The sequence below is a fragment of the Salmo trutta genome, chromosome 1, assembly GCF_901001165.1.
Source record: "Salmo trutta chromosome 1, fSalTru1.1, whole genome shotgun sequence".
NCBI lineage: Eukaryota > Metazoa > Chordata > Actinopteri > Salmoniformes > Salmonidae > Salmo > Salmo trutta.
Window position 1 is genome coordinate 28,658,500 of NC_042957.1, and position 13,459 is coordinate 28,671,958.

The following is a 13,459-nucleotide window of genomic DNA, read 5'->3' on the forward strand; positions in this document are numbered from 1 at the left end:
GTTGGTTATCTTAAGCATCCTCGTAGATATTTATGTTATCATGGGACTGCCCGTATTTCCCTCTGGTCAACACCATTTGGCGGCCAAGGGGTTGCTTTAGGACGCAAAGGTGCGTCATGAGTCAGGGAGATGGTCTGGTGGTCTTAGTGACAACAGACCTAGATATGGGGGGAGGTCTTAGTGGGGGGAATATTAGGACAATTGGAGGTTTGCAAAGTTGCAGCTACAGTATGCTTAAAAGGGCACATTATTATGGTACAGCTATATGGACACTTAATCATCATGGTGCTTTTTAATGGTAAGTTTACAAACATTGGTTGTGGTAAGTATAATTGAAACTTGGGTATCATTATGGTAAGTGGGGAAATAAGTATAGCCAGTTATAATTGTAATGGCTTAGCAGATCATAAAAAAAGAGATACATTTTTACATGGCTAAAAAAGAAAGAATATAATATCTATTGTTTACAGGAAACTCTTTCTACAAATATAGATGAGGTTGGGTGGAAAAAGGACTGGGAGGGAGAAATATATTTTTGTCATGGGCAAAGAAACTCAAAAGGGGGGATTATACTAATTAATAAAAATATTGTTCTGATTGTGCAAACTGTGCAAACAGATCCGCAAGGAAGATGGATTATTTTAAATATGCTATTGGACCAAAAACAGATCTGGCTAATTAATCTATATGGACCAAATAATGATGATCCACACTTGTTCGAAAATATATATAATAATCTATTGAGCTCGCAAGCAACAAAATAATATATTATTATGGTGGGAGATTATAATACGGTTTTAAGTACCTCAATGGATCGTCAAGAAAATCACTCCACAAACTATCACCCTCAAGCACTGAAGGAGATCACGAAGATCATGAATACATTAGAACTAGTGGATATATGGATGACACAACAGTGCTAGGCTTGATTACCAGCAACGACGAGACAGCCCACAGGGAGGAGGTGAGGGCCCTCGGAGTGTGGTGTCAGGAAAATAACCTCACACTCAATGTCAGTAAAACAAAAGAGATGATCGTGGAGTTCAGGAAACACCAGAGGGAGCAGCCCCCCTATCCACATCGAAGGGACAGCAGTGGAGAAGGTGGAACGTTTTAAGTTCCTCTGTGTTCATATCACCGACAAACTGAAATGATCCACCCACACAGACGGTGTGGTGAAGAAGGCACAACAGCACCTTTTCAACCTCAGGAGGCTGAAAAAATGTGGCTTGTCACCGAAAACCCTCACTAACTTTTACAGGTGCACAATTGAGAGCATCCTGTCGAGCTATATCACCGCCTGGTAAGGCAACTGCACCGCCCGCAACCGCAAGACTCTCCAGAGGGTGGTGCAGTCTGCACAATGCATCACCGGGGGCAAACTACCTGCCCTCCAGGACACCTACAGCAACCGATGTCACAGGAAGGCAAAAAAGATCATCAAGGACAATAAACACCCGAGCCACTGCCTGTTCACCCCGCTTCCATCCAGAAGGTGAGATCAGTACAGGTGCATCAAAGCTGGGACAGAGAGATTGAAAAACAGCTTCTACCTCAAGGCCATCAGATTGTTAAACAGCCACCACTAGCACAGAGAGGCAGCTGCCTACCTACAGACTTGATATCATTGGCCACTTTAATAAATGGAACACTAGTCACTTTAATAATGCCACTTTAAGAATGTTTACATATCTCGCATTACTCATCTCTTTAGACAAGTTGAGGATCTGGAACATCAGCAGAGTTGCCTCTTCAATGTTGACGTTGAGACTGGTGTTTTGCGGGTACTATTTAATGAAGCTGCCAGTTGAGGACTTGTGAGGCGTCTGTTTCTCAAACTAGACACTAATGTACTTGTCCTCTTGCTCAGTTGTGCACCAAGGCCTCCCACTCCTCTTTCTATTCTGGTTAAAGCCAGTTTGCGCTGTTCTGTGAAAGGAGTAGTACACAGCGTTGTACAAGATCTTCAGTTTCTTGGCAATTTCTCGCATGGAATAGCCTTCATTTCTCAGAACAAGAATAGACTGATGAGTTTCAGAAGAAAGTATATTGTTTTGGTCCATTTTGAGCCTGTAATCGAACACACAAATGCTGATGCTGCAGATACTCAACTAGTCTAAAGATGGCCAGTTTTATTGCTTCTTTAATCAGAACAACCATTTTCAGCTGTGCTAACATAATTGCAAAAGGGTTTTCTAATGATCAATAAATTAACTTATCACAATTAATTTCTATAGAAAGTCAGCAAAAATAGATACGATTCTGCAACCATGGAGAGGTAAATACTTGTCTATTTATGGAAGAATCACACTGATTAACTCTTTGCTCCTTTCACAGTTTACTTACTTACTAATGGCACTGCCTACTCCAGATGACTCATTTTTTAAATCATATGAGCAACAAAATATTTCATTTTATTTGGAATGCTAAGCCAGACAAAATTAAACGTGCCTATTTATATAATGAATATGAGTTTGGGGGGCAAAAATGATTAAATATTAAAACCTCTCACTAAAAGCTTCACTCTGTTACAATGACGCTTGAATGAACTCGAGCCCAGTCGCAGAGAAAAACAGCAGGTAAGGGTAAATCCAGAACTTTACTTAAAGTCTTCACAGAGACAAGGCAACAGCACAAGCGTGCACTAAACAAAACATAAGACCTAAGCAAGGATCCAGGCCAACAGAGGAACCTAAATAGCCAGGCAACCAGGTGAACAGAGAGGGCAATCAAACACAGGTGAAACCAATAAGAAACAATCAGGGTAACCTGGGAACTTGAAACAAGGTAAGGGTGCCCTCCAGCAGTAACCTAAGGAAACACACTCCAAAAGAAGCAGAAACTGTGACACACTCATACATAAATTAATCTTAATCCCCAAATGGTTCTCCAGTAGATTATTAAGAAAGGTTCATCCTTTGTTCAAAAATGGCATTTTTGCCTTTATACAGATTACAATTTATCATTTCCGACTAATTGAAAATGACATTTTGTTATTAAAATTGCCCTTTCTTAAACAAGTTGTATATAGCTGGTTACAATTTCTGTTTTGTCCTCCAGAAAATATTTCTTTATGGAAAAAATGTTTAAAAATTGTATTATATTTATTAATGATATTATGAATTGAAACGGAGGAGTTATGTTACATATGCAGTTATGGAATATATACGGGAATGTCTGCTCAATCCAAATTTACAACCAACTGATTGTTGCACTACCACAAAAATGGAGGAGGCAAGTGGAAAAGGGAGAAGGTAGGGAACTTGTTTGCCTGCCATATATTAAAGAAACAAATTGGCTGAAAGGAACTGGCACAAATAGAAAAATATACCTGTTTCATTTGAGGACCAAAATGTTGACAGCATATAGGTTGCAAAATAAATGGGAAGCGATTTTCAGTGTACCAATTCCATGGCATATGGTTTATGAACTGGTACAAAAAACTACACTTGATTCAACACTTTGAGTTTTTCCATTTAAATTATTATATACAATTCTTGCCACCAACAGAATTCTATAACTGTGGGATATACAACAATCTCAGCTCTGTAGATTTTGCTGCGAAGAGACAGAATCAATAGATAATTTATTCTGGTATTGTCCCTATGTAGCTTGTTTCTGGTCACAGGTTCAGGAACATGCACTTAAAATTAACCTTACAAATAGCAGTGTTGGGCGATTTGGAAAGCCATAGTCAGTCAATAAATAATATAATAATACTTGTAGGAAAGGTTTTCATCTTTAGCTCACAATCGGTGGATGCTATATGATTAGAAAGGTTAAAAAAATGATGTAAGACATCCCAGCACAATTGAAAAATATATGGCACATGGAAACCAAATGGGGGTGGTCTATGGTGATAGGTGGGAAGGGCTGAGAGTGGCAGAGGGTTGGGATTAAAGAGTTTATGTTTGGTAAAGTATTATTGTTACGTGACTGCTTTATATAACAGTAAAAGTATGTATGCAAAATGTGTAGTTGAAGTCAGAAGTTTACATACACCTTAGCCAAATACATTTAAACTCAGTTTTTCACAATTCCTGACATTTAATCCTAGTAAAAAATCTTAGATCAGTTAGGATCACCACTTTATTTTAAGAATGTGAAATGTCAGAATAATAGTAGAGAGAATGATTTATTTCAGATTTGATTTCTTTCATCACATTCCCAGTGGGTCAGAAGTTTACATGCACTCAATTAGTATTTGGTAGCATTGTACAACGCATCTCCTTCCTGAGTGGAGACGGCTGCGTGGTCCCATGGTGTTTATACTGCGTAGTATTGTTTGTACAGATGAACGTGGTACCTTCAGGCATTTGGAAATTGCTCAAAAGGATGAGCCAGACTTGTGGAGGTCTACAATTTTTTTCTGAGGTCTTGGCTGATTTCTTTTGATTTTCCCATGATGTCAAGCAAAGAGGCGCTGCGTTTGAAGGTAGGCCTTGAAATACATCCACAGGTACACCTCCAATTGACTCAAATGTTGTCAATCAGAAGCTTCCTAAGCCATGACATCATTTTCTGGAATTTTTCAAACTGTTTAAAGGCACAGTCAACTTAGTGTATGTAAACTTCTGACCCACTGGAATTGTGATACAGTGAATTATAAGTGAAATAATCTGTCTGTAAACAATTGTTGGAACAATTACTTGCCAAAACTATATTTTGTTAATTTTAACAAGAAATTTGTGGAGTGGTTGAAAAACGAGTTTTAATGACTCCAACCAAAGTGTATGTAAACTTCCGACTCCAACTGTGTGGAAAATGGATATGTAAAATGTATGTATATGTAGCAAAGAGCTTTAAACATATTTTGATTGCTATTGTGGAGTCTTCTGTGTCCTTCACACAAACACCCTCATCTCCTCCAGCACACAGACAGTGTTCTCTCACTGTGCAGTTCACCATCGCGGTCTCATTGTGTTCAACCCTCACAGTACCTCCAGCAATAACCGAGTCAGATCCCCAGTGTTAGTCCCTGGTGTGGTTTGCCTTTCACACCCATGGAGAGCCTCCCCCTCTCGCTATTGCATTAAGTACTCCTTGATTTCCCCAGCTCAACAAGATTCAGATAGATAGATTGCATGTTGGTTCGATATGAATAATACATGTTACGATCCAAATCATGTCACGTGTTCTGGATCCGAAAAGTTTAGAGTTTCATTGGAAAAACACGGCTGTAGTTTCATTTCTGTCTCGTGATTGACAGAATAGTTATGTTATAGTGGGATTACTTTCAAATCTTCAAGCATGTGCTAAGCATCTGTAAGATCTTTGTTTGATTGGGTACAGTTTATCCATAGCTTACTGAACCCCATTGCAGCATACAATATGCACAAAGCATGTAGGAATAAAGGAACAATGCAATTGTTTGGTGTCAGCTTCCAATCGATAATGCCTATTTGTCTTACCAGCTACACAATAATGTTGCTTAAAATAGTGAAAATAGATATTTTCAACACAGTAAAGTGAACAGTAAGAAGATTAAGTAATCAATGAAACTCCTTCTGTTAAAATCCTACATTTACTCAATGTATGACTCAAGCACAGTTGCTTTCTGTACCTTTTAAACACCCAATGTCTTTCACTGCCTCATTGTCATAATTTTTTTTCTCATAGGATAGACACTTAGTCTGATATTACTGGTGAGGGTTTCATAGGATAACCTATTTGTCATGGATAACTAGTGTCTCTTTCATACAGTTTGACAGTCCTTCTCTCTCTCTCTCTCTCTCTCTCTCTCTCTCTCTCTCTCTCTCTCTCTCTCTCTCTCTCTAGGGGAACATAAGCTCCTGGGGGACCTGCTGGTGCTGGGAGGGGCCACGCTGTACGGCATCTCTAATGTGTGTGAGGAGTTCATCGTTAAGAACCTGAGTAGGGTGGAGTTCCTGGGCATGATGGGACTGTTTGGCTCCTTCTTCAGCGGCATTCAGCTGTGAGTGTTTGTGTGTGTGTCAGACCTATTGGAAATGATTTCAAATACTTAAGCTGTGCTTCATTGAGCTTGTCTGGCAAAATGAAACCAATATAATAGTCCCATAATGTCATACCTAGCCAATCAGGCACTCCAGGCAGGCTGAAGCAAATACAGGAAAAAGAGAGCTGAACACGCCCCCATTCACATCGACGGGACTGTAGTGGAGCGGGTTGTGAGTTTCAAGTTCCTAAGTGTCCACATTACCAACAAACTATCATGGTCTAAACACACCAAGAAAGTTGCAAAGAAGGCACAACAATGCCTTTTCCCCCTCAGGAGACTGAAAAGATTTGGCATGGGTCCCCAGATCCTCAAAAAGTTCTACAGCTGCACCATCAAGAGCATCCTGACGGGTTGCATCACTGCCAGGTATGGCAACTGCTCGGCATCCAACCGTAGTGCGTACAGCCCAGTACATCACTGAGGCCGAGCTTCCAGCCATCCAGGTCCTATATACTGGGCGTTGTCAGAGGAAGGCACAAAAAATTGTCAAAGCCTCCAGTCACCCAAGTCATAGACTGTTCTCTCTGCTACCGCACGGCAAGCGGTACCACTGGAGCGGCAAGTCTAGGTCCAAAATGCTCCTTAACATCTTCTACCCCCAAGCCATAAGACTGCTGAACAATTAATCAAATGGCCACCCGGACTATTTACACTGACTCTATTGTATTCAGTCTTTCTCTCTCCAGATCAGATGATGGCTTCGCTAGCAGCCCCATGCTGTCATATAATCTCCTTTTCTTTCTACGATGCTTCTAGTGCCACTAAGAAGGACATAGTCAAATTACAGTTGGCCCAGAACAGAGCAGCAAGGCTGGCCCTTAAAGGTACACGGAGGGCTAATATCAGTAACATGCATATCAGTCTCTCCTGGCTCAAACTAGAGGAGAGATTGACTGCATCACTACTTGTCTTTGTGAGAGGTATTGACGTGTTGAAAGCACTTGAACTGTCTGTTCAAACAGCGAACACTCAGCTCAGACACCCATACATACCCCACAAGACATGCCACCAGGGGTCTCTTCACAGCCCCTAAGTCCAAAACCGGCTCTGGGAAACAAACAGTACTATATAGAGCCATGATTACACGGAACTCTCTTCCACATCAAGTAACTCAAGCGAGCAGTAAAATCAGATAAAAAAACTATCAGATAAAACACACACGCATACGCACACACACTCTAATACAAACACTCTACACACACACATTGTAATATTGTAAATGTTATATTGTACATTTCTAATACTAGAGTAATAATGTAATAATGCCTTGTATGATATATAATGCTATGATGTAGGCTGTTGTTTTGTTGTTATGTAATTACTTTATTCATGTTTGGACCACAGGAAGAGTAGGGAACCTAATAAATACTGTACAGTTTGGCGTCCTTAGCCTTCCCTGTGGCTCAGTTGGTAGAGCATGGTGTGTGCAACGCCAGGGTTGTGGGTTCGATTCCCACGGGAGGCCAGTACAAAAAAATGCATGAAATGAAATGTATGCATTCATTACTGTAAGTCGCTCTGGATAAGAGCGTCTGCTAAATGACTAAAATTTAAATGTAAACGACTTTAGTGGGCAAATGCTCACCTTCGATGGCAACAGGCACACTGGAGAAGTGTGCTCTTCATGGATGAATCCCGGTTACAACTGTACCAGGCAGACGAGTGGGCAGCGGTTTGTTGATGTCAACGTTGTGAACAGAGTGCACCATGGTGGAGGTGGGGTTATGGTATGGGCAGGCATAAGCTACGGACAACAAACACAATTGTATTTTATCGATGGCTTTTTGAATGCACAGAGAAACCGTGACGGGATCCAGAAGCCCATTGTCGTGCCATTTATCTGCCGCATCACCTAATGTTTCAGCATGATAATTCACAGCCCCATGTCGCAAGGATCAGTACACAATTCCTGGGAGCTGAAAAATGTCCCAGTGCATACTCACCAGAGATGTCACCCATTGAGCATGTTTGGGATGCTCCGGATTGACGTGTAGCACAGTGTATTCCAGTTCCCGCCAATATCCAGCAACTTCGCACAGCCATTGAAGAGGAGTGGGACAACGTTCCACAGGCCACAAGCCTGATCAACTCCATGCGAAGGAGATGTGTCTCACTGCAATGGTGGTCACACCAGATACTGACCTGTTTTCTGATCCACGCCCTTACCTTTTTAAGGTATCTGTTCCCAACAGATGCATATCTGTATTCCCAGTCATGTGAAATTCATAGATTAGGTCCTAATGAATGTATTTAAATTGACTGATTTCCTAATATAAACTGTAACTCAGTAATAAAATCTTAGAAATTGTTGCATATTGCGTTTATATTTTTGTTCAGCTTTACTCCTTTTTAATGAGCTCATTCTGAGGCTTAAAGAGGAATGATTAAAAAAAAATAGTTATGAGACATTGCCTGTCTTCCCTCCACTTATTTATCCACTTGTTATGTATGAAATTATCCCTACTGGGGAAGACAGTGGGAGCATGGGGACCTGTCTCTGTTTCTGTCTCTCGCTGATGTTAATTTTAGACACGGGAGCACCAGACGAGACCGTAACCTTGGTAACACGTCAGCACCGCCTCGTCAATTACGCTTTTCCACAGAGATGTCACAGAGCGAGACCTGGGTGGATTGTTTTCCATTCCTCTTGTCTGGAACAGGGGGTGGGGGATGGTCTACCATGTTGTTTCTATTGTTAGTGCCCCTCTGGAGTCAGAGGATTCCATCAATAGAATTCCCAGGATCTATTCTGTAGGGTCAGAGGGTTGATCCCCGCCTCGCTCTGATAGGATAGATTTGTCACTGACTGAACCACAGGTGCTCAGCTGTCAAAACTTTTCTGTCAAGAGACTTGCTTATGATCCTCCTGTCTTACTTTCCTCCCTCCATCAGTAACTCTGTTGTATTCCCTATCTCACAACGCTTACCCCTGGCTGACGGGAACAGTTTTTCTTTCTGTTCCAGGGCCATCATGGAGCATAAGGAGCTGTTAAGGGTGCCCTGGGACTGGCAGATAGGTAAGTTACTGTTACTGGGATTTAGATGCTGCTCTCTTTTGCAGCGTTGGTTGGCAGCCCGTGTGTGGGGGGTGGATACAGGGATGATTAAACATTTGCAGAGTGGGAATTGATTGCCCTGTCTAGAGGAGATGCCCCCCCCCCCTCCCGCTGTGTCAGATCCTGCTCACGCAATCAGTTAGGCTGTAAGGGGTGTCACTGGAAGATCACTCTGCAAATTAAGTAGGGGGGGTGAGGAATGGGGCCATGAGCTAAGATGGATGGGCCGCCGCTGTATAGTCAAAATGTATGGTGGGATGGTGTCAACCTTTACGAACATTTTGTTGTGCCGCATTTATTACTGGTAGGAGAGGGTGTCCACTGTTAGTTTTTACTCTGTTATTTAGAACCTAACAGTGGACAACTATGAAAAGCTCAAACCAAGTTTATTCACCCAATGGGTCAGACAGCTGAACAGACAAAGACATGTTCCCACCAGCACAAGTATAGATACCCCACTTTAGGTGAAGTCTCCTCCTCTTCTCTGAACATTACATCTTTATTGCATCTTTATGTGGGTAGAAAACTGTACCTTCTCCCTTACTGTGACCTGACCTGACCTTGGGCCCCATTCCTCACTAATCCACAGCTCTCCACCCTTATCAGTCACCGCAACCATGTGATTGCCTTTCCCTTACTGAGTAACATTCCAAGCCCCTGGCTCATATCCAACCTTAATTGACCCCACCATATACATTCCTCCTACAGATAACCATTCACTTCTGGTGTAGAAACCAGACTGTGGCCCTCCTTTCCATAGGATACCTGATGTCAAACAATAACATCAACGTTCTGCATTCCCCTCTCTCCCTCAGTACCATGAACAAGGATATTTCATATTTCAAGTTTAGAAGTCAGAACCCATCACCACTAACTGATATATGGATGCACTTTATTTGCTTATAACAGTGACTGTTCACTTAATATTTCATTTGAAACAAACAAGCAAAACAGGGTGCTACAGTACAGTATAGAGTAGACCATTAAGTTGACTGAGTTTCAATTAACTGGCCACTGAATATTTAAAATACAATAAATTATCAAGACAGCATGTTATATAGTAGCCCATGAAGATGCCCGATTTTAATTTACACTGATACAGGAGCCCAATGTGTGACGTGCAATTCGCCGCTCTCCAAAGCCAAAGCAAGTGACTAGGTCCTTAATCCACTTGGATTTACCCACTTTCTTTTGATTGAGCGAGCGAGGATGTGTGGTGCCAATAGCGGCGTTTGGGTAGCGTCCCAGGAGATGCTGGCTTGTCACAGGCATTAGCCAGTCTGCAGTGGCTTGAGGGGCACACCATTATCTGTCAATGCCATGGCGGACAATACAGCGGGCGCCAGAAGGAAAAGATCTCCTCAGCCAAGATTGCTTTGCCCTAGAAAAATAACGAGGACTCGGTCATGTAAAATGTAGGATTGTGAGCGTCTTCCAAAGAGTTGGTGGGATCAATTGTTGTTTCTTCCCTCCTCAAGCTTACCACAGCTTTGTGTTTTTTTCTACTCTTAATAACCAGATATTGATCATAAGAAAGATGAAAACAAAGGCCCATACACTGCCGTGAAATAAAATAGTTTATTTTAGATTCTCTTCGGGTGGTAGTCATGAATTCTCATACAAATACAGTCGCTCATCCTTCCTAATAACAGGGATTTGAATATTCATGAGATTTAGATGTGCTTCTAAAAGCAGAGTCTCGTACTACTACACTATTAAAACTTAGCCCAGAGATACACTTCAACTTAGTTAAGAAAAGCAGGTGTCGGCCATATTGCTCTCTGGTATGCTGCCAGACAAAGTAAACAAGGCATTTGAATAACTCATGAGGCCTTCTGTTCAGCTATTCCACCAACTACCAACAGCGCCTGGAGAAAAAGGGTTAGGAAGTCTCTGTGCTTGGCCTTACAGAAAATGGCATACATCTCCTTGAGTGGATCGGAATAAAAATAACGCTGAATACAGTGAGACTTCCTGGTCTTCAATGGAGACCTTTGTTTTGGTCAAAACAGTCTCATCCCGTTACATGCAGTAGCTTGGGCCTGTTATGAATTCATGCACTAAACCAGAGCATGCAGATTAGGACTAGAACTCTTCAGTGTTTAAATGTATCCAATTCCCACCTGATCAGTAGTCAGCTGTCCTTCAGTACTTTCTCTCTACAGATAAACAAGTGGATATTTTTGTTGTCTCTGCTGAGGACAAAACTCCTGATATGTCATGACTATAAAAATGAAAAGCGATTGAATGGAATCCTGATTTCTTTTAGTGGAATGAGCTGGTCGGAAATGGCCTTTGCAGCATTCATAACGGCTGCAAAGGCCTCAGAGCAGAATCTGACAGATAAATGCTATTTACGTTTAGTTTTGACACAAATCACCGTTGCCTGTCTGTGTTGTCTTTTCATCTGAGCCAGTAAAAGTTGTCTTTCATAAATGCATTTCAAAAAGTCAAACCTGAAAGTAGATGAGCATGTCATTTCATTTCAACACTAAATCCATTACTGTGTTTCTGCAGAACAAAAGATTATCAGAATGTCTCTCGTCGCTATATGACCACCTTCTCTCTGATATGTCGGTCAGTGTGTCAACCTCTTCTGTTTCAGATTCCCACTTCTTCCTCAATGTCTGTCTTTTCACTGTTATTGACCTTCACAGTGACCTGACATATATATTTAACGGTATTCTCCTTCCCCCCCCAAAAATGACATATTAACAGTTTTTTGGTGAAAGATTGGTAAATGCTGACATGATTACTTTCCCATTTATATCAGTTGGTCATTTTGGTTAAAACAGCAGTAAAATCTTGCGTGATTAACTTCTGGGTCTATACGTGTTAGGAAATGAGAGTTCTGGCAAAAACAAAGTCTCCACCCTCGCGCCAAAGCCGCCCCCATCTGATCTTTGTTGGCACACGCACAAAGAACTCGAGGCGAAGCAGTTTAAACACCGCCCAATCCTGATACGTTCAAATAACCAGCGACGAAAACCCCCAAAACTCAACTAATGCTGCTCGTTATCTCGCGCATCCCATTCAATCCCGACACATTCTCCGGTCTACAAGCTGAATCTGCCCACGAGAGATTCATCTGTTTGGTATGCAGGAAGAATGTCACAGGATCCAACAAAATGTTACATAATTGGACAAATCACTGCACGTGTAATATGGAAATGTGTTGATGAATGGGGAAGATGAGCCCCTCTCTACTCTGCCATGAAGATCTTTCTGTCCTTGCATGACCACAAGGAGAAAACACATCCATGCAAACCCTTGATAGACAGACAGGTGAATGATATCTAGCTGGCTAGTTGGTATTCTAGAGAGCACTGTGCAGTTAATTATTATAGTCCAGTCTCTGTCCCTGCGGATCTGTCACTCATCATGTTGTGTGTGTGTGTGTGTGTGTGTGTGTGTGTGTGTGTGTGTGTGTGTGTGTGTGTGTGTGTGTGTGTGTGTGTGTGTGTGTGTGTGTGTGTGTGTGTGTGTGTGTGTGTGTGTGTGTGTGTGTGTGTCCTTCCCCAGGGTTGCTCTACATCGGCTTCAGTGCCTGCATGTTTGGCCTGTACAGCTTCATGCCCGTGGTCATCAAAAGGAGCAGTGCCGCGTCGGTCAACCTCTCTCTGCTGACTGCTGACCTCTACAGCCTGTTCTGTGGCCTCTTACTGTTCCAGTACAAGGTGAGTGCCACACACACACACACACACACACCCTTTCCACAAGCCTCCAGCATCCATTCTTCTGTACAGATTTTCTTCTCTTACTGCTGCAGCTCTGATAAGATGAAATGTAGATGAAGCGCAGTTTAGTGTGAGAGAATGTTAAGTAAGCCTTCTCTCTTTTAATTGTGTGGTAGAACAAATATAAATGATTTGTTTTTATCTTCATCTATCATAATTATTCTGATTTTAAGGGATTGTGCACCGCTATCATCTTAAACAATCCTATTCCACGTATTGCCTTTGGTTTTTCACCAGTTGTTTGGGAACATTTTTGGTTTGCCTTTTCCCTCCCTGCTGTGAGCTAGTGATCGATCGCAGCTTTCACGCTGCACTGAAAGGCTATTCAGTAAATCAGAGAGGAACCGCGTGTATTTCTGCAGGGCATCGAAGCCTTGTCGTTTGGGAAGATGAAAAGGAGGGCAATGAGAGTCAGTGAGGGCAGCGTGCCAGGTTGTTTGGGCTACAATGTGGGCCTTCATCTTCCTCCGTCCCGTCCGGCCGGGTGGGCTGATGTCCATCATTACTGTTAAAGCAGCTAGACCACCAAACACTGCCCATTAGTCACGCCTTACAATAAATAAAGCCCTCTAATCGCTTTCCCAGCTCTGACTCATGTAGTGCAGATTACCGCCCACTGCAAAAGGGAGAGAGAAAGAAAGCAAGATTAAAATGGGTGGCTTTATGCCGTGTAAACTTGTCTCTGC

General features: G+C 42.1%; 1 protein-coding gene across 1 annotated transcript in view; it reads left to right on the forward strand.

Annotated features, from left to right (window-relative positions):
- Positions 1-13,459, forward strand: part of LOC115193270 (solute carrier family 35 member F1) — a 115,427-nt gene that overhangs the window by 82,974 nt on the left and 18,994 nt on the right. Inside the window, exons 5-7 of the mRNA XM_029752089.1 lie at positions 5,779-5,935; positions 8,945-8,997; positions 12,559-12,713. Of these exons, the coding sequence (XP_029607949.1) occupies positions 5,779-5,935; positions 8,945-8,997; positions 12,559-12,713 (365 nt within the window). The remainder of the gene's footprint in view (positions 1-5,778; positions 5,936-8,944; positions 8,998-12,558; positions 12,714-13,459) is intronic.